Source organism: Tursiops truncatus, chromosome 9 (assembly GCF_011762595.2).
Source record: "Tursiops truncatus isolate mTurTru1 chromosome 9, mTurTru1.mat.Y, whole genome shotgun sequence".
Classification (NCBI taxonomy): Eukaryota; Metazoa; Chordata; class Mammalia; order Artiodactyla; family Delphinidae; genus Tursiops; species Tursiops truncatus.
The window spans coordinates 60,008,167-60,027,357 of NC_047042.1; the positions used below are offsets into that span (position 1 = coordinate 60,008,167).

The 19,191-nt window shown below is 54.5% G+C and overlaps 1 protein-coding gene across 5 annotated transcripts in view; it reads right to left on the reverse strand.

Moving 5' to 3' along the window:
* Nucleotides 1-19,191, reverse strand: part of CRHR2 (corticotropin releasing hormone receptor 2) — a 51,021-nt gene that overhangs the window by 5,356 nt on the left and 26,474 nt on the right. For 2 of the 5 annotated variants that reach the window (XM_073809794.1, XM_033863127.2), the window contains 10 exons: nucleotides 15,287-15,372; nucleotides 13,765-13,874; nucleotides 13,254-13,371; nucleotides 11,260-11,413; nucleotides 10,670-10,730; nucleotides 9,133-9,205; nucleotides 4,244-4,329; nucleotides 3,936-4,071; nucleotides 3,466-3,507; nucleotides 1,197-2,277 (listed from right to left, as the gene is read on the reverse strand). In XM_073809794.1, coding sequence (XP_073665895.1) covers nucleotides 2,137-2,277; nucleotides 3,466-3,507; nucleotides 3,936-4,071; nucleotides 4,244-4,329; nucleotides 9,133-9,205; nucleotides 10,670-10,730; nucleotides 11,260-11,413; nucleotides 13,254-13,371; nucleotides 13,765-13,874; nucleotides 15,287-15,372 — 1,007 coding nt within the window. In that variant the 3' untranslated portion in view covers nucleotides 1,197-2,136. Of the gene's footprint in view, nucleotides 1-3; nucleotides 95-1,196; nucleotides 2,278-3,465; nucleotides 3,508-3,935; nucleotides 4,072-4,243; nucleotides 4,330-9,132; nucleotides 9,206-10,669; nucleotides 10,731-11,259; nucleotides 11,414-13,253; nucleotides 13,372-13,764; nucleotides 13,875-15,286; nucleotides 15,373-19,191 lie in introns of those variants that run through there. The other 3 variants (XM_073809793.1, XM_073809796.1, XM_073809795.1) reach the window with 3 other exon arrangements.

A 19,191-nucleotide genomic window follows, 5' to 3' on the forward strand; every position in this document is an offset into this window, starting at 1 on the left:
CACCCTGCAATTTTGGGCACGCATCTCAGAAGGAATTCGGAGAATTGGACGACATCTCCTTATTTGTGTGAAAGGCTTCTCAGCATGTAGCGCTCTAAAAATGGAAAAAGAAAATGATGCTGAATCCTGATTCATCCACAGATTCACAAATAATTAATTTCTTATCTGTTTCACTAAGATGTGTTTTCAGTATTTTCCTTTTTAGGTTTAACAATTACTTATAAAATTTTTAGTATCTATGTTGTTTTAATCAACTGTACCTTATATTTTACATCAAAAATTAGTTGTAATAACTCAATCCAGAAGACTTTCTAAAAAACTCTTAGAAACTTTGGTCGCAGGAAATTATTTCAATTCCGATTTCTAAATATATATTTGTGGCAGAGAAGTATGATAAGGTGAGCGATAAAAAACTTGCAACGGTAAAAAGTGCTGCATTAGCAAAAACAATTCTGTAGGGGGAATGGAGTGAAAACATAGGTTCAAAGAGAAAAGGAACAACCTAGAATTTCCAACTGTTAAAGAAGAGCAGGTTGTGGGTTTTGTTTTTTTTTGTTTTGAAATAGATGAGAGTATGAAATCACTGCTGCGTTTGGATTTCATAAGATGTACTTTAAAGGGTTGGGGCAGTTTTATTTTAAAATGTAAATATTTACCAAATGCCAGAAATCACATCCCGCACAAGTTTTAAAACTTATGTGAAAAATATTAGATGTCAACTTAAAAATGTGCAAGATGGGACACATAATTTTAAAAAAATGGGGGAGGGGGCATACCTAGAGCAAAAGCCCTTTTGATCCCCAGCCTGATGGCTCCTTTGGCCCCTTGACTCCCACCTTCTCCTGGAGGGAAGGGTGGATGGAGGCCAGGATGGAGATGGCCCTGGTTGTGGCTCACGGAGACTGCAGTGGGGGGGAGGGGAGCTGCTCTACACTTCCCTCCAGATTCCATAACAGGGACAGGCCATGGCCTGCTTGGGGAGCTAGGCCTCTCCTTCACGATGAATTAAACTGCCTTCAGCTGGAGAGGAGGGGCAGATATTGGCCTGGGCAAACGATAAGGGACAGACCTGCAGGCACAGGTGGAGAGGGAGAACCGGCCCCAGGCCAGGGCGAGCGTCTCTGCAAATGATGATGGACCCAGCCCACCGCCCCTGGCCCACAGCACGCCTTCAAACCTGAGGGGAGGAGGCCGGGTTTCCACAGAGGCACAGTTTATTTCACAGACAGTGGAGATGTTGTTTCTGAAGGGGAGGCCGAAGCCCAGTCTCAGGTGTGGGCTGAGGGATTAGTTCCAGTCACCAAAGACGTACTTTGGTTTCTGCTATTCCTACCCTACTCCTCCCAGCCTGTCGTCCCCCACGTGTCTCCTCCCCGTTTCGTCCTACACCCTGTATCTGGTTGGTCTAAGCGTGTACGGCTGCCCTGGCAACCTCTTCCTCCCCACCTGCCCCTCCCCAAGGCCCTGAATCGGTGGACTAGGCTGAGAAGAGGGCTCTCAGGAAAGGAGGCAGCATCCTTCCAAGGGTCCGAGGGGCAGGAGGATGGGGTGTAGGTGAGGCTTCTCTGAGTGAGAGTCCCAGGGACGAAGCCAGTGGAATGAATCTTACTCCAGCTGCTGTGCCTCCCTCCAACTGCAGAGGGCGCCACAGAACTTAGAGGCAGAAGGCAGGGGGTGGGACCAACCATCACCCCGCCGCTGGTGGGAAGACCCTTGCCATGAGTGGGGCAAAGGAGCCCCAGGTCTGTCATGAACTAGCTGTGTGACTTGGGCAGGCCCTCCCTGACTCTGGGCCTCAGTTTCCTCATCAGTGAACAGGGCGACAGTGAGGATCCAGCCAGAGGCTGGTGTGGGCAATTCCTGAAGCCCTGTGACCCGCTCTCCTCCGGGGGTTCCCGTGACTTCCCGGCTCAGCTCCCTCTCGCACTGAGACTTGGGGTCCAGCTGGCCCTGGTTCCCGAGAGCCCCTCGTGCTGCTGCATAGCCTCCCTCCTGCCGGCCTGGAGGGCTGGTCTCCCCCCTCCCTCTGCCCCCATCAGAGCCTGCGCAGCCAGGAGAACCCAGAGAAAGGTGCCGGAGGAGGATGGAGAGGCTGTCCCGATGGCGGAGCGATGGGCGAGGTGAGGGTACTGAGGGTCATACAGCGGCCGTCTGCTTGATGCTGTGGAAGCTGACCCGCGTGGGTGACGTGGGGATGGACACGGCCCGGGCCCCGGGGACCCGGAGGGAGTGACGGTCCTGCCAGCGGTGCCACTTCTTCTTCACAGCCGAGCGCACCTGCGGGGTTAGGAGGCGGCTCAACTGGGCCTGTGGAGGCCAATCCTGGGTCCCGGCCGGTCCCCTCCCCTGCTCCCGACCCCTTGCAGGGCCACCAAGGGAGGCTGGGGCGGCCCCCTGACTGCCAGCCTCACATCCAGAGACCGGCTGTTTCCAAAAGGTGTCCTTCTCACCTCCTCTGCAGCCCTGACCTCCTCTACCTCCTGAAAGATCTGCATTGCTTACCACAGCACGCAGCTGAGGTGGAGAGCTAGTCATTGCAAGACCTGCCCGTCACTGGTGCTGTTCTATTCTCATTTGTATTGCAATGGAAGAAGTTTTTCTGCAAACTGGATCATGTCCCCCACAGGCTAGCCTGGCACGTGGTTGAACAGAATAACCGTTCCGTAAGCATTGTTTGCTTGCTTTAGTGGCCCCTTCTCTCCCTGCCCTCCAGCACGTGCCGGTCTCCACTGTTGGACTTTCCTATCTGGGGTCTGCTTTAACTGACAGAGACCCAGGCATGCAGACCCCACCATTGCCCTGTGCACGGGCAGGCGAAGAGGCCTCAGGATGGCACTGGCACTCCTCTGGGGTGTCTGGAAGCTCTCGGGCCCTGGGAGGGTGTCTGCTCTTTGCCCCAGCACCCACTGTGTGTCCTCACCCACCACAGGCCTGAGCGAACATCTCCCCCAAGTCCGCCGCGCTGGGATTCTGGGCCTTGTAAGCTAACCAAGTTTCACCAGAGCCTGGCTCCCTGGAGCCCACCCACAGGCGTGTGGCCTTCTCTGCGGCGGCAGGGGACAGAAAAGGACGCGCTGGTGTCTTTCTGCTCCCTGGGTCCATAAAGGCCTGGATGCACGGCTCACACCTGACTTGCTCCTGGAAAGCGCTCTCCTGTCATCACCTGTGTTCTGGCTTCCTTCTTCTGTGAGCCCCTGTGGCCTGGGCTCCTGCCCACCCAGCTCTCCGAGTGCAATGAGAGAGTCGGTATATCGTTTCTGACCTGCAGAGTCAACCTTCTAAACTGGTTGGAGTCCCTCAGGCAGGATTCCTGTCTCCCCAAAGCTGGGTGGTTTCTCCAGACTTCCCTTCCCTTCTCCAGAGCAGAGCTGAGCAGAGCCAGGGATGCCCAAAAGGCTGGGGGGCTCCCCTCAAACTTCCCTGGAGTGGGGTCTGAGGACAGGCCTCCCAGGCCTGGTGTCATACCTCTCCATTGAAGAAGCAGTAGAAGACGGACACAAAGAAACCCTGGGAAGGAAGAGGGAGATGTCAGTGACCTGCTCAGGGAGCCACTCTGCCTGGGGGGTCGGGGGGTGGAGAGCGGACAGGATGACTGGGGGAACACTCTGACTCGGGACCCCGGAGGCTCAGAGCTGGGTAGGCACCCCCATCGTGGAGCAGGTGTACTGGGGTCCACTGCGAGTGACAGGCTGCCATGAGTCCTCAGAGCAGGGGCTGGGCCGGCAGGAGGTGCAGGCTAGGGTGACCCTGACCCAGTCAGGGGTGGGCCCACCTGGGCCCTGGGGTGGGAGTGACGGCGCCAGGGCCTGGGTTCAGGATGTGCACGCGCTTGTATTTCAGTGCATACGAACTAAACCAAGCCAGCGAGGGCACGGGTGCCTGAGCACGCCAGGTCAGGGGCGCTCTCTGTGTCCGCATCCCACTACGTGCCCCACCTGGAATGACTGCAGGAAGGAGTTGAAATAGATGAACACGATCTGTGACAGCTCGTCCTCCCCAGGGCTGACGAAGAAGAGCATGTAGGTGACGCCCAGAAGGGGCAAGAGAACCAGGGTGGCCTTCACCGCCTTCCTGGGGAGGGGGAAGGGTGACAAGACCCATCTGAGCCCCTGAGGCACGTGGGGCCTCACTCGCTGGCATCTCTTCTGGGAGCCTGAGCGAGGGCCCCGCCCAGAGGCAGGGGGATGGCCCAGATGGCCTCCTCATTCCTCCCCCGCTGAGGGTCAAGGCACCCATCACTCACCTGTACTGGATCGTCTCTGACGTGGTGGATGCTCGTAACTTCGTCATTAGGATCCTGACGATGTTGAACAGAAATACAAAATTGATCTGGAGGGACGGGGGCAGAGAGGGAAAAAGGAAGGACCACGCGGTGGGGATGAGAGGAGAGGTAACCACCTCCCCTGTAACCCACTGAGAATCCACGTCCCAACCCACTCACCCCAGCACCTGCCTGGGGTCCCAAGACCTCTGCTCCTCCCTCACCGGGGCAGGCAGGTACCCCACTTGCCGGGTCCCCTGTCACCTGAGGACTCCAGAGCCTGCTTCTCCACACCCTGACCCCAGGGAGGAAAAGCAGCCTTGGAGGCAGTGCACAAGGGCACAAAGGTCACTCCTTCCTGAAGCGCCCAGAGCTCTGCCCGGCCCGCCCCCGCTGCTGCAGGGCCCCCACTTGTCAACTGAGGGTCTCCCTGAGGCCCTTTGGACACAGGACAGTCCTGCCCTGGTGGAGCAGACCCGGCCAGATGGAGTGATTAATAACTCGGTTGCTGGGAGGAGTGATTAATCTCTCACCATTCGTCCCCTGCACCCAGGAAAACTCTAGATTCTTCGCAGACACGCCTGAGGCAATGGAGATGAACAGGCTGCTGGGCTGGCTCCAGCAGTTGGCTCCTGGAAGGGCCTCACTTATCTTCATTCTGAGCCTTCTCTCAGCATCGGAGCCTGCCGCTCCCAGCCTCTCCCCGGGACCTGCCGGTGTGGCCTCCCGGGGCAGCCCTGTGCTGCATGTGGTGGTCTCTGCGGGTGTGCAAGTGTCCTGTTAACCGTGTCGGCTTGTCTGTGTGCCTGTGTGCTGCCTTCTCCATGCTCCCCGTGGGTCTGTGCTCTGTGCTTGTGCGTTTGCCTTGGTGTGTTCCTGTGTGAGTGTGGACCTGGGGACATGGACACACCCGTGTCTCTCTTCATCCATCTCCAGGTGCGAGTAGACAGGGAAGTGAGTGTTGTATGCCTAACACCCTGGGGACCTCGCACAGGAAAGTACCCATGGGTCAGAAGGAGATACGTATTAGCCCAGGGGTGTCTGCTGGCTCGTGTGTGTGCGCATGTCTGAGTATGTGCGTGTGTTTATACACACACACCCCCTCCCAAGTCCTGGTCCTGAGATTCCGTCATTTCTGGAGCCTCCTAAGTTCTGAGGCTTGGGGACACAGGCAGACACCACGGGACACACAGCCCTGTGGCCTCTGGATCACCCCTAAGCTTGAGGCTACTCTGGGGCCCTGGGGGCTCCCTCCTCAGCCACGGCCTGCTGTTCCAGTGCCCACAGTAGCACAGCCTGGTGAACCCAGGGCGAGGGGTGGTGGAAGCGTTCAGCCAGGGCTGCCCATGGCCTACCGCACCTTGCTTCCTCTTAAGGCCTGTCTAACTTCCAGCTCCTGGGTTTCTGGTCTATGCCCTTGGATCGTGAGGTCACTTTAACACATAGGCCGATCCTAATTTTCTCACACAAGTGATACAAAATACTTGACCTTTTCCGATTCTTCATGACTTCTGTGAGAACAGAGGTTGTTGGACTCAAAATATATTCTCATTTCTTCCACATTTCCCTGCATTAAATCTTATTCACTAATCGTCCATAAACCCACTAAGCAATTCACTCAGTTATCCACCCACTCTTATCCATCTATCCCTCCATCCATTAATCCATCCAAATATTACTCAACCATCCATTCATTATTTTATCCACCCACCCTCCCACCCACTTATTTAACATGTAACATTCATCCATCCATCTAAATATCTACTCAACATTCCATTCATCAGTTTATCTACCCACCCACCCACTCACCCACTTATTCAACAGGTAACGTACATACATCCACTAACCATCCAACCACCCATCCATCTAGTCAATAAGCAATTGCTGAGCACCTCTGGGCTACAGGGCGCTGTTCCATGTGCTGAGGCAAGAGCAGGGACAGGGGCTGGTGGGGAGGGTCTGGGAGACAAGGCCTTATGCCCTCTGCTCACCCTAGGCAGGAGCTGGTGATGCTGCCTACACCCCACCTCAGGCTGGTCTGTGCAGCCCCAAAGTCACTCTTTCCTTTTGGGCTCGGTTCCCAGCTTCCCCCTTTACAACATCTTCTCCACCTCACTTCACTGCAGGCACCTTCCTCCCTTCCCCAGGGAGCCGCTGACACTGCCCTCCCACCTGGTTTCCAAACCCTCCCTGTCTGCGCATGTGCAGAGGCGGGCAGGGAGGGAGGAAGGGGGACTGACATCTCTTCCTCCTTGGCTTCAGACACGGTTCCTTCTGTCCTTTAAACCCAGGCTGGGAGAGGTAGTCCCAGCCCTTGGGGGTGTCCTCTGCTCCCCTCCAGCTCTGGGTATTGGGGTGCTGCCATCACATCGCAGCTCCTTGTAGCGCACATTCACCAAGCCCAGCAACACAGCCAGCCTGCTTGTCCACCTGGATCTGTGGAGCCTAGTGAGTCTCAGAGGCCCAAGTCCTGAGTCCTACTGCGTTCAGGGCCCTGGCTGGGCCACAGAGAAAGCCCAGACAACTCACATCCCTGCTCACAAGGCCCCTGGACACCAGGGTTCTCCCACTAGAGTATGCACATCAAAGGCGCTTGTTCCAAATGCCGCTCTTGGACACACCCCCGAGATCCCCAGTGGCAGGTGGAGGCCCTGGGATCTCCATTTGGAATAGGGGCGGCCGGGATATTGCTGAGGAAGACACCACCCACGGAACAAAGAGGCAAGGCTTTCACCGGACAGACCTCACGTGCCACACACCATTCACCTGTAGCTGCAGGGGACAGTTCTCAGCTTGGGGCTTTCTCTGGTGCCAGGAGAGCTAGCTCAGCCTGAAAATGGGGAGAGGGTAGCTGGAAATGTGGGGATTCAAGGTCTCCAGGGCAACCTCCACGGATGGGGCATGAAGCATATGGGTAAGTAACCCTGCTTCCCGACCAGGGGTCAATTCTGAGACTCTTCTACGTGTTGCCCCATGGAAGCCTGCTTATCACTTAACGTTTATCGGTTTCCTCCCTTCCTTGTCCTCTACTCCCACCCCTCGTTGTGTTTCCTGGGACCACCTCCCACCAAGTCCTTGTCGCATGGCTCTAATTCCAACTATTCCGATTGGCATCTGCGTGGCCTTGGGCAAATGACTTAATTAACGTTTCTGAGCTTCTGCTTCCTTGTCCGTCCAGTGGGGATAGCCATGGAGCCCAGCTGGGAAGGTTGGCACAGGTTCAAATACTCATGGAAAGCACTGAGCTCATGCCTTTCCCACGCCATCAACAGTGACAACAGCCTCCTGCAAACCCAACCAGCCAACTCACTTCCCAGAACCCAGAAATGAGCACGGGTCTCTCAGACAGCTGTGGACTGCTGGGGGAGGCCAGGGGTGGCAGGGTATCCAAAGGAAGGGATGGCGGGAGGTGGTGGGTAACCTGCCCTCCAGTCTCAGCTCAGCTAACTATTAGTGATGACCTTGAGCAGCTGTTTCACCTCCCAGGTTCTTCATCTGTGAAACGGGGAGCATCATCCCTACTTCCAGGCATCGAGGATGTGAGGATCGGAAGTAATGAAGATAGAGCTTCTGGAAGGGCTGAGCTTGGAACCTGGAAGCCCTGTCCATGCATATAGCTGGGTGTGGGCTGGGTCCAAAGGGAAAGACAAGCACGGGGCTCTTGGTGAGGGTGGAACCGGAGAAGGGGGCATGGAGAGGAGGTGGGAGTTGGGTATTGTCACTGCGCCTTCCAAGCCTGTCCCCCTTCTCTGTTCATTTCCTCACTGCTGTCCAACATCTTTGCAGAGGGGGCTCGCTTCCCACCCAAGCCAGCCTTTCCGCTCACACTGGTGGAGGGGGGCATCAGTGACTCATTGCAGCTAGGACTCCAAGGACAATGATTCCCCCTTCTGACGGCTGACAAGGACTGGCTTCTATCTCTGAAATGAATGGAGCCCTGAGGGTGGAATTTCAGGCAGTGGGTAAAAAACCTTCCTAGTCATCTCCGGTTCGTATACATCAAGGACACTCCAAAGATGGGGGGTCAAATGAATCCCTGAGGAAATTACAAAAAGGAGGAGAGTAAGGAAATAAAAAGAGATAAACAGTCATTGTCTCCAAGGTAGACCAAAGAAACCCCCATTAGGCACCTGCTGTGTGCAAGGGGGTGGTGCTCTCTCAAGCATCGTGCACTGGGAGCAGGTGGCCCTTTAAGGAGCCTGAAATTAACAAGCCTGAAATAAGTCTTACGTAAATGCCAGTTTCTTATGGGGCTTTTTTGTATGTCTATTTTTTTTAGCATATGATATACAATGGGTTCTTTTTTTTTGCAGAATGCAGCCTCTACTTAAAATCTACCTTAATTAAAGCTCGTTGTGGTTTACATACCTGGCAGCAATTATACCTTAGATGTTAATACATTTGGCAAAGGGCGGGGAGCTGGATGAGGAATAATTGCTCGTTATGCTTCCTTTGTCCCACTGCTCCAGGCTGGGGGCGGTGGGCTGGGCCCTGGAGGGGGTCGCTGCGGGTAGAGGGAGAGTAGGTCTGAGCTGAACAGAATCCCGCGGACCCTTCTCTTGCCACCAGCTGCCCTCCTTGCCTGGCTTGTACCTCACAAGGGGATGTCAGATGTCGGAAGCATTAGAAATCTGCCAGTCGGATTTTCTCTGCCCAGAACCTGAGGGCCAGAGAGGGGAGAGGGCTGCATCAGGGCGTGGAGCGCGAGGAAGGGAGAGCTGGGAGCGGGATGCCAGGCAGCGGGGTGGTGCGTACAGAGTGTGTGCGGGGGGGCCGATCCAGACCCTGTCCCTCCCCAGCATCTCTGCTGGGTGGGTCCTCTGCTGTCCTCCTGGTGCCCAGCCCTGTCCCACTTCCCACTGAGGACCTACCAAGAGCACGAGGATGATGGGGCCCTGGTAGATGTAGTCCACCAGGTCGCCGGGCTCCTTGCCAAACCAGCACCTGCAAAGATGGAGTGGCTGTAAGTGGCCTGCTGAACCACAGCCTAGGGACCACTGCAGCCTCGGGGCCAGGGTCCTCTGTCTTGACTCTTTCTGAGATCCAATCTCCATGGCTGTTCCTTCCCCCGAAGCCTGGGTGGACAGCCCCAGCCCCACTGACCACCCTGGCTCATACCTGGGCTGCCTTTTGCCCTACATGGAGGGTCTGGTCTCCCCAGGCAGACTGAGGCAGGTCCTGGGTCTCCTCCTCCTTCTCCTTGCTCCCTCACCCCATCCCAGGATGCTGGGCCCAGGGCTGGACATGCAGGAGGCCCATGAAAGGAGAGCTGGGCTCCCCGTCGCTGGCCAGGGCCCAACTGCCTGTACCACCTGTTCCCGCATTGCTTGGAACCCGCCTCTCCTTGTGCCAGGCACTCAGACGCACAAAGCAGCAGATGTGGAGGCAGGAGCCTTCTCCTAGCCCGATCCCTGGCCTCATTCACCCAGGGAAGGAAGCTTGCTCCTGTTAGAGGCTTGGTTATTCTTTGGGGATGCTGGGGGTGAAGAAGCTTCAGGGTCTGGAGGAAGGGCTGGCCCAGGACCCAGTCTGGCTCTGCCAGCAACTCCTACTGGACCTCAGAAAGGGCCCCACAGAGTTCAGGAAATTCTGTGTCTTCTGCAACTTCAGAGGTCATCCAGTGCACATTGCCTCAGGCAGGATTCTCCCCTGCAGCCTCCCAGCACTGTTTTTTTACTTTTCTTTGCTTAAACACCCGCTTTGATGGGAAGCTCACTACCTCTCAAGGCAGCCCTCTCACTCTTGGGCAGCTTTTATCGTTAGGAGCTCTTCCTAATGTTGAGCTCTCAGAACCCACGCCATTCCTACCCCCTGCCCCCAGATCCCATCTGCTCCCTCCATCCTCAGAGACCCCTTGAATATTTGTATACAGATACTGACATTCCTCTGTCCCCTCTTTTCTCAGCTGGTGGCACCCAACTTCCCCGCCGTTCCCTGGCTGACCTGCAGCCAGAATTGCCATCATCTGAGCCGAGGCTGAGTATTTCAAAGTCTCTGGTGCAGAGAGGGTCCCAGCACGGAACACTGCACCCCAGGAAGAGGCTGGGACGCCAGAATAAAACAAGCTTCCACTGGCCTGGCCCGGGCATCTGTGAGGGGCTCAGTACCACAGCTGGAGGTGCTCTGAGCTGAAAGCCTGGAGCCAGACTTGCCACATCCAACTCCAGGAGGCCGCCCTACCAAAGGCTAAGGGGGTCGTGCGTTGGGTGCTTAAAGGAACGATTCCTAACTCAATTCAACAAAGTCGACTTGACACCTATCGCATGAGTACCTCTGGGTGCCAAGGAAATGTTCTCAATTTAAGGACAATGGAAAAGTGAACTGTCCTGGCGTGGCTGCAATTCTTGCCCCGTGGCTGACCTGTCCTAACATCCCTCTGAGCCCCATGGCTGGCCCGTCCTTACTTACTGTTCATTCTCATAGTAGAGTTTGCCAATGGCCCAGGCGATGATGATGGGGCAGGGGATGCCTGAAAGAAGGACAGACACAGCTGCAGTGGACAGACAGATGGTCAGGAGCCCCTCTTGTAGAACACAGTGTGGGGAGGAACCACAAAGGGCTAGGATCTTGTTTCCAATCATCTAACTGCAGGCCATCCATGACCTTGAGGGGCCCTGTCCCTAGACCCCTGCCCCCATCCCTCCCTCACCCTCAGCCGTCCCCTCCGAGCAGGTCAGAGAGATGAGGGGACAGCGTGATTTTCTGAGATTTTTTGATAGAGAAGTGGAGCTGGCCAGCTTTTCTTTTGAAGCCAGAGACAAAGGTCTTTGGATTGGCCATTCCAGGCAAGAAGAGGAAGGCTATTTGTGGACTGTCCTTTCAGAGGGACTATTTGCTTCTTCCTCTCCAGCATGGAGGGGAGTGGCTGCATCCTCGGACTGTCCTGGGGATGGTAGACAGGAATGTGATCCGGTCCTTGGACCCAAGATGAAGGGAGGTGACCCTGTCAGCAGTACCCTCTCCCCACTAGACCCTGCAGGTCCCCCCAGGACCCTCACACCATCCAATGAAGAGGAAGAGCCGCTTGCGCAGGCGATCGGTGGAGTAGGTCATGACGATGGCCGTGTGCAGGTAGCAGCCCTCCACGAACATCCAGAAGAAGTTAGTCACCACGAAGTAGTTGAAGCTGGTGGTGATGCAGCGGCACCAGACCTGCGCAGGGCAGGCAGCAGTCAGTGGCTGCCTGGGGCCCAGGCCCAAGTGCACAGCTTGGGCGCTGATGGAGGGGAGGTCGTTTGATTTGAGTCATGGACATGGCATTAAACACCCTTGAACCTCATTCTGGGAAGCTTCATCCTTTCTCTTCCACATTTTCCAGAAAGTGCCAGGCTCCCCTGGTACCAGGGGGTCTGACTTCTCACCAGTGTTTTCTAATCTCCTTTTTCATAAAAGAAAGAGGGAGTCTGACTCTGAGATCTTTGCACAGAGAGGCTAGAACTGAACAGCACTGTCGTGTTTCACCGTCACTTTTTTCTGAGGGTCACCTTCACTTCACAGCGAGTCAGACTGGTTTCCGTTTCGGGATGGACTATGAAATTTCATGTAGAAAAAAAATAGCGAGTCAATTAGAAGAAAATTGTTATTGAACTAGTACAGGGTCTGTGAAGGTGAGCTGCAGCGGTGGAGGTGACCCTCCCAAATCTCTGGGTTTAGGAGATTCTGGGCTTAGTGTCATCTCTGCCGTCTCCGGAGGGAGACTTCCTTACACCGGGACCTCGGGCAACTGGCCATACCTCTCTGAACCTCATCGTGCTGCAGAGAAAAGAATAATCCCATCTTGCAGGTTGGTTCAAGAAGATGGAGGTGGCAAAGGCAGGCGCCAAGAAATGAATGTTGGTGCCATTTGCCTTCTCAGCTGAGGGGAATCTGTCCCTGTCCTTCTGAGCACGGTTACTACCCCTCCCTCGGGGGGCAAGCCTGCCCAGAGCCACCTTGGGCCACGGCCAGGTCTGGCCTCAGGCCAGAGCTCTTCTCAACTGACCCTACCTGGCCATCTTCCCCAGGGATTCGTCACCAGGGCACCCTCAGAGCTGAGGATGTGGGGATTGGTGGTTAGAGGAGCCCTGTGATGGGGAGCTGACTGTCCTCTTGGACAGCTCAGCGCCTCTCTGTCCGGCTCTAACAGCTGGGCTGTCAGACGATCAATCAGCTGAGCTGATCACAGCCAGTGACTTTCCTCCATGGTCCCAGCCCTGATCTCGGGCCCCATGCGGCCACCTGTCTCCTCTGTTCTGAGAAAGTCCTGCTGAGGCGGAATGCGAAAGATCCCCTCCTCCCAATCTTGTTTTTCCTCCGAGTTAACGATGCCTTGTCAGTACAAGCCAACATGGGGCTGCAGGGCACCCCAAACTGACTGAATTCCACTGGTGCTGAGGCAGGGCTCAGCATGGGGCCAAGTGAGGCGTCAAGCCAGGCTGGGTGTGCGCTCAGGTCTAGCCATCCAGAGACGATGTATTGCGCAGTCTCTAACGGTGGGCCAAAGAGCTCCGCGCACGGCTCCACGCTGGGCTCTGGTTTTACGACGTGGACACAGTACTACAGTGGTTGACACAAATCCACCGTGGGCAGCTAACGTGCTGGCTGCTCAAGGTCCTGGTGGCCCAGATGTAGAGGCATCATTACAGTGTCATCTAACCTCCCCGAGCCTCAGTTTCCATGTCTGTATAATGGGGGCGAAATCCCTACAGGTCTCTCATTGGAATGAATTGCTCTAAAGCTCAATAGAGGTTAATTTCAGCCTCCTTTTCTCTAAGGAATCTCTGGGAGGTGCTAAAGTCACAAGACGGGGATAACCCAAAGCCTGCTGTCAGGTCTGTGCTGCTCCCCAGACCCCGGCCTGGAGCCCCATTCCCCCACCCCTGGCTCTGGAGGGACAATGAATGGGTGCAGGTGAGCTCAGGTTCGGGTCTGCACGCGAGGACTGGGCAAGAGAGATGGGGGCCCCCAGAGCCCAGAGTCCCCCAGGTCCGGCCCCAAACCTCTACCCAGAGACCTCATTGCTCTCATGCACTTCGTGGTCGATGAGCTGCAGCAGGAACCACGTGACATTTCGCAGGATGAATGTGGTGATGAGATTCCAGTGAATCACGTTCCGCAGACAGCGGATGCTCCTGCGGGACGACCGGGGCAGGGATCAGCCGGGACAGGCTGCACCTGGGCTCAGAGCTCAGCTGGGGCGGGGGGCAGGGGGCAGCTGGCGTCATGGGGCAGCTGGGCCTGCGCCCCCTGCCACCTCCTCCTCAGGCAAGGGAGAGACTCAGCCTGGGGTGAAGGCAGGGCTGCACCAGGAACCAAATTCCCATTCGCGGTGACCACGGTTGGGTCTTCCAGAGCTGGTTCCCTTTTTGCCTCCTGCATGCCCGCCAGCGGTCAGTGCCCAGGCACCTCCCCAAGCCCCTTTTGTCCGTTGGCTCCAGGGACCCCGGAGAGGAGCTAAGAATGGGTGAGGTGAAGGGGTGCCGTGGGAGGAGGGCAGAGAAAAAGCAGGGGCGGGGTGGACTCACCGCAGGGCCAGGAAAAGCAGGAAGGCAGCCACGAGGGCTGCCACAGACACGCAGTGGCCCAGGTAGTTGATAATGAGCGCGACGCGGTAGTGCAGGTCATACTTCCTCTGCTGGACACACAGACAGACACACGGGCAGACAGAGGCTTGGGGCATGTGGGGGGTGGGGCCAGGCACTCTAGCAATGGCCACCCTGTGCGTCCTGACCCTGGGGGCAGAAGAGGCTCCAAGTGTCACCACCACACCTGGCACCCAGAGCTCTCTCCTGTCGGCCCTGCGTGGCTCTTGGTATAAATGGCTGTGGTCAGGTGTCCCCTGTGCAGTTGGAGGGCAGATCTGAGCACAGTGTATTCTGAGTTATGCCAGAGATATGGGCATGTAGAACCTATTTTCTTTTTAATTCTGGAATGGGAGTTGCTACACCTGTGTTTCATCTCAGCTCACACCCTAATGGGCTGAGCAACTGAGGGTGTATTGATTTATATCTCTGGGACTCAGTTTTGATATCTGTACAATGGAGCCAACCTGTCCTCCTGTCTCAGAAGCAGCGACCTATGGCAGGTCTGGGGGTGCCTTGGGATCAGTCTGCCCGGGGTGCAGCAGTGAGGGGGTACCTTATCTGTAGAGATTTTAAGAGCAATATTAAGACCAAATAAAATCAGTCTGCTTTTTATTATCACCACGTGCTGGCAATTCTGAACAGAGGCAACGATAAAATACTCCTTCCTGCCAGGGCAGACTATCCCGCCACCCCACACCGCTTTGGTTTGCCACTGCTCAGAGGGGCTGTGAGACGAAGAGGTGACGGCAGAGGGCAGGAGGGGACCTCTTTCTCTCCTTTATGGCCCAACCCACTTGTCACTCTTGTGGCCCTCACTGCAGACCCCTTTGGCTCGCATTCTGTAGAATCACTTTCTCAGGGCAGACAAATGTTTTTCCTCTGAACTTGGACTTCTTTGGGGGAAAAGTTTCAGCCCCACTGGGGGCCGTAATGGGCAAAGGAGGAGAGGGATGGGGTGGGATGTATCATTTGGGGTCAGGAACGAGGCGAAGCTTCAAGAGGAAGGAGGCTGGCACCGCAGATAACACGGAATCCAGCACCAGAGCAAGGGGGGCTGGTGAGGTCGGAGTGGGACCCAGCTTCCCGTGGGGACTGCCCTTCTGGGGGCTGCACTTGTTTCCACGTGGAGTCTTAGAGTCAGAATGCCACACGGGGAAACTGAGGTCCAGAGGAGGAAGGAAGTCACACTGCCTGTTAGATGTCGGGGCACTGGTTACAGGGTCATCCCCTTCTCGTGCCATGTGCCACCTTGCTGGTGTCCTCCACCAGCTGAGCTCTCCTGAAGGTGAGCCTCCACGTCCCCTTCTCACAGGGCAGGGGGCATAGAGTGGTGGCAAGAGGTGCAAGAACGGGGTGGGTGGGTGACACAGGACTGGTTCTGCCACCCTTGGCATCCTCTGTGCTCTATCTGAGTCCTACTACCTGTACAGGACCAGGGGTGAGGCAGGTGGGAGCCACTCACCTTATCGTCCAAAATGGGCTGACACTGTGAGTAGTTGATCCGTGAGGCCCAGGTCCCGTTCTCCAAGCACTCTCGGTAGGCGTTCCCTACAAACATGCACCAAGAGGCGGGTCACTCCCCTCCTCAAGAACACTCCCTGGCTCCCTAGTGCCCACAGGATAAGGTCCGTATGTCTCAGCCTCTCTAGGCCGGGAAACACGTCTGAACGTTCACGTGAAAGTCATTCATGTGAAAAGCGCACAAAAGCCTTACCACTCATGGTCGCTAAAAGGCATGATAAGACCCATTTCTAATACAATTTTGACTAGCATTTTGTACACTCGCTTTAATTTTGTTCGAAACTGAACCCCACCGTGAGCCCTGGGATGTGGCTGAACATTCACTGCTTTCAGCATGCCAAAGAGTTTCCATCCTAATCGCAATCATTTTATGCTCCTGAGATCCATACTTTTCCCACCAGTATCAGCACTTCCACTTTCGCCATAGTCACTATTTCTACAGCAGGTGTTTGCCCTGTACCAGGTCCTCTTCTAACTGCTTTGTTTACACTCGTCCATGCAATCCTCAGGCAACCCCATGGAGTAGGTACTGAGATTAACCCATTTTACAGATGAGAAAACTGAGGCACAGGGAGATCAAGCAGCTTGCCAAGGATACAAAGATGAGAAGATTCAAACCCAGAAGGTCTGGCTTCAGGGTTTATGTTCCTAATCCCTAGGCTACTGAGTAGCGGTACAGGAATGACAGCAATATGGGGAAACAGGACTGCGCTGCTGACCTTGAGCTGCGGCTGCCTGGGAGACCACCATGTGATCTCTAAATGTTTGAGAACCTGGCTCTGTGTTAAAGTTGGAATGTGATGTGGGCAAAGACATTTCAGAGCATCAGTGTCTGATGTACTGAAGTGAGGGTTTTATTGAAGGGAGACGTATGAAGTTCAAGGAATGCGCATATTTTCTTTAAATCCTAGTTTGACTGTCAAGATCTAGCTCCTAAGGCACGCTCTCCAGGTAGCCCATCGTCACTTCCATCCAGAGAAATGCCTCACACCTGATAACTCCAAAGCCCTCTGCCAGCCTCTGCTCTGCATTTCGCTGTCTTATGTACCCTACCTCCCCCGCTTACTTACAAATTCTAAACGATCTATTGTTTGGGGATAATTTGTACCAGCGTTCTGCTCTCTGGCTAATGGGCAGTTGTTTGTGGATTTTTCTTTTGGGCTTACGTTAGAATCACAATATAAAGCTAATTTTAAAAAAACAGCTCACAGAGCACAGAGTCACAGAGCTGAAGGGGAAACCTTAGATTGTTTTTGGAAGCAATGAGTTCTGAAATAATTAAGTTACTTTAAAAATCCACTTCCGCTGAGCTAACAGTGAGTTAAAAGCAATGGAGTTACGAAGGAGCACTTGCTGAAGAGCAGAAACAATGGGGGAGATTCTATTAGCCTAATTGTTTTTTAATTTGGTGCTCTGAGCTTATAGATTTTTCAAATTCGGGATTTTTACTGGCCTATTCCTGCCTCCTGGGCCTGTCACCTGTCAGCGAGGCCTGCCTCGGGCAGGTCCCTGGCCCAAGTGTGAGTCAGTCAGGCCAATGCTGGTCTGACACCGACTCTGACCCCAATATGAGGACACTAGCTCCTAGCCCCTGACCATGGCACCCAATTCCCCACTTGGGTTTTCTCCCTCTACAGGATTGTTTTACTACAGCTTGTATGTTAAGAGAAAGAAAGAAGGGTTGTATGTTAAGAGAATTTCATGCATAGGGTCAGTGATGTTACTGACCTAAAGGACAGAGTATGGGGTGAAACCAACGGGACCAATGTAAAGGCGTTTTGGGATGGTGGGTGATTTTGTAAAATGAACAGTCCCTCCCTAATGGGGATTTAGAGTCCTTCTCAACAGGCCTGCGTGAGGTGAGACAGACCCTGATCCTGGCTATGGTTCAAAGGGCAGAAAAATTTATCTTCTGTGAATGTGTTCCTAGATGTCATCTAGCTTTTCTGAAGTCAGTGCTAAGCTCCTTCCTCCAGGAAGGCCTCTTTGATTGCTTGCATCTCACGAGCCTCTTTCTCCTGAGCCTCCCAACACCCCCAACCCTCTCAGTCCTGACAGCCTGAGCCCCACATTCCAGCCCTTGCTCATGACCTGGCCTCAGTTGTTCAGGTGGGTGAGTCTGGTGTCTCACATCAGTGTGGGGCTCCCTGAGGACAAGACCTCAGAATATTCATCTCCCAAGTATGATATCTTGTGGTGGTACCGACCATGGGGCGGGCTTGCGGAAAGAAGGGGGTCAGGATAGAGATGCTGCACATCTGAGACCTTTCTGGTCCCTCACATCAATGCCCCTGGGGTACCAAGCTCCGTGGATTCTGTCTCCTCTTTCTTTTTCCGGAGTCCATCCCTCTCCTGCCCACCCTTCCACCCACTCTCTAGTCACCTTGCACTGGCACAACACCCTCCTATCTTGCCTCCTGGCTTCATCTCTTGCCCCCCTCGACTCTCTATCCTTTACCCCCACTGCCAGAGTGATCATGCTGATTTCTGAATAAAAGTCATCAGCAGCTTTTTATTGCTCTTGGGAATAAAGTCCAACTTTCTTGGTGTGCTATTCAAGGCCCTTGACCCGGGCCCCAGCCGAACTTTCCTGACGCATCTCTGTGGCAGCTGGCATTTACACCAGCAGGCCTGGCACACACCGAGCTCCGTACCGAGCCACCCCTTGAGACACCCTCCGCACTCTCACCCTTTACACATGCACATATCCCTACAAACTCCTACTTACCTTTTAACCCCCAGCACTAATGCCACCTCCTCCTGGAGGCTTCCCCAACACCCAAGGTATTCCGTAATCTCTTCTTTTTCTCTAAACACCTCCTCTATGTCTTCCCATCTCTTGAAACATAGGTCTTCACACTCTATTGCCCTTGAACTACAGCCACATATCCATTTCATGTCACAGTCCAGTACACACACACACACACACTGCTCACATGACTGAATCCAGTTTCACAAAGTGAAATTTATCTTGACCACAGCTATAATATTTTTCTTTCTATTACATTCTAATGAATTATATTTATTCTATATACAAATACTAGTCACAACCCACTAAATTTACTTCACAATCCACTATCGTACAACATAGTTTTGAAAAAGGAAAATCTCTTTTAGAGCATTTGCCGTAATTCACTATGAGTCTCATCTCTTTAGAATTGATCCTTCTTTTCTTTGCTACAGAACTTGAGCTCCCTGGGGACAGACAAGTAGGAAGAAACCATATTGGAGTCAACAGTTCCCTCCTCAGGAGTGAGCCATTGAGTATACGTGGGCTGAATCAAATTGACTCAGGTCTGTTGAAACCCTGGAAGGCAGGGTCTGAGATGTGGGATGTAGTGGTGGGAGGGAGCTTCCCTCTGGGGGCCCAGCCATGCCTGGGAATGAGGCTCTGGCTATAGACACTGGGTACCAGGGGACTGGAAGAGAGACGTTCCCAGCACTTCAGGGGAGCTGGCTAATGAGGACACTGCGCCCTCAGGCACAGCCTTGGACAGGAGAAAGTAAGACAGGAAGGGTCCCCCCTGGGACCCACAGGAAGATGCGCACGGAGAGTCTGAGGGCAGATGGTCAGGCCAGAATTGTGGGGATGGATGTAGTGAGGTGGGTGCCTGTTACCGCAGCAACGCAGGTGCCTCCACTGAAGATCGATGCCAATGGTGTGCAGTGTAGTCTGCCAGGGGCATTAGGGTCTGGGTGATGCAGGCAAGGTCTTCTCTTCCAGAGCTCTGTGGTCTGGGAAGCCTGCACTCTCCTGCAGCGTGCCCTGGCCTGTTGAAAGCCCTCATTACAATGTGCTCTGTCCCTTTCAGATGCTGACACTTTGACAAGAGCTTCTGATTTGGG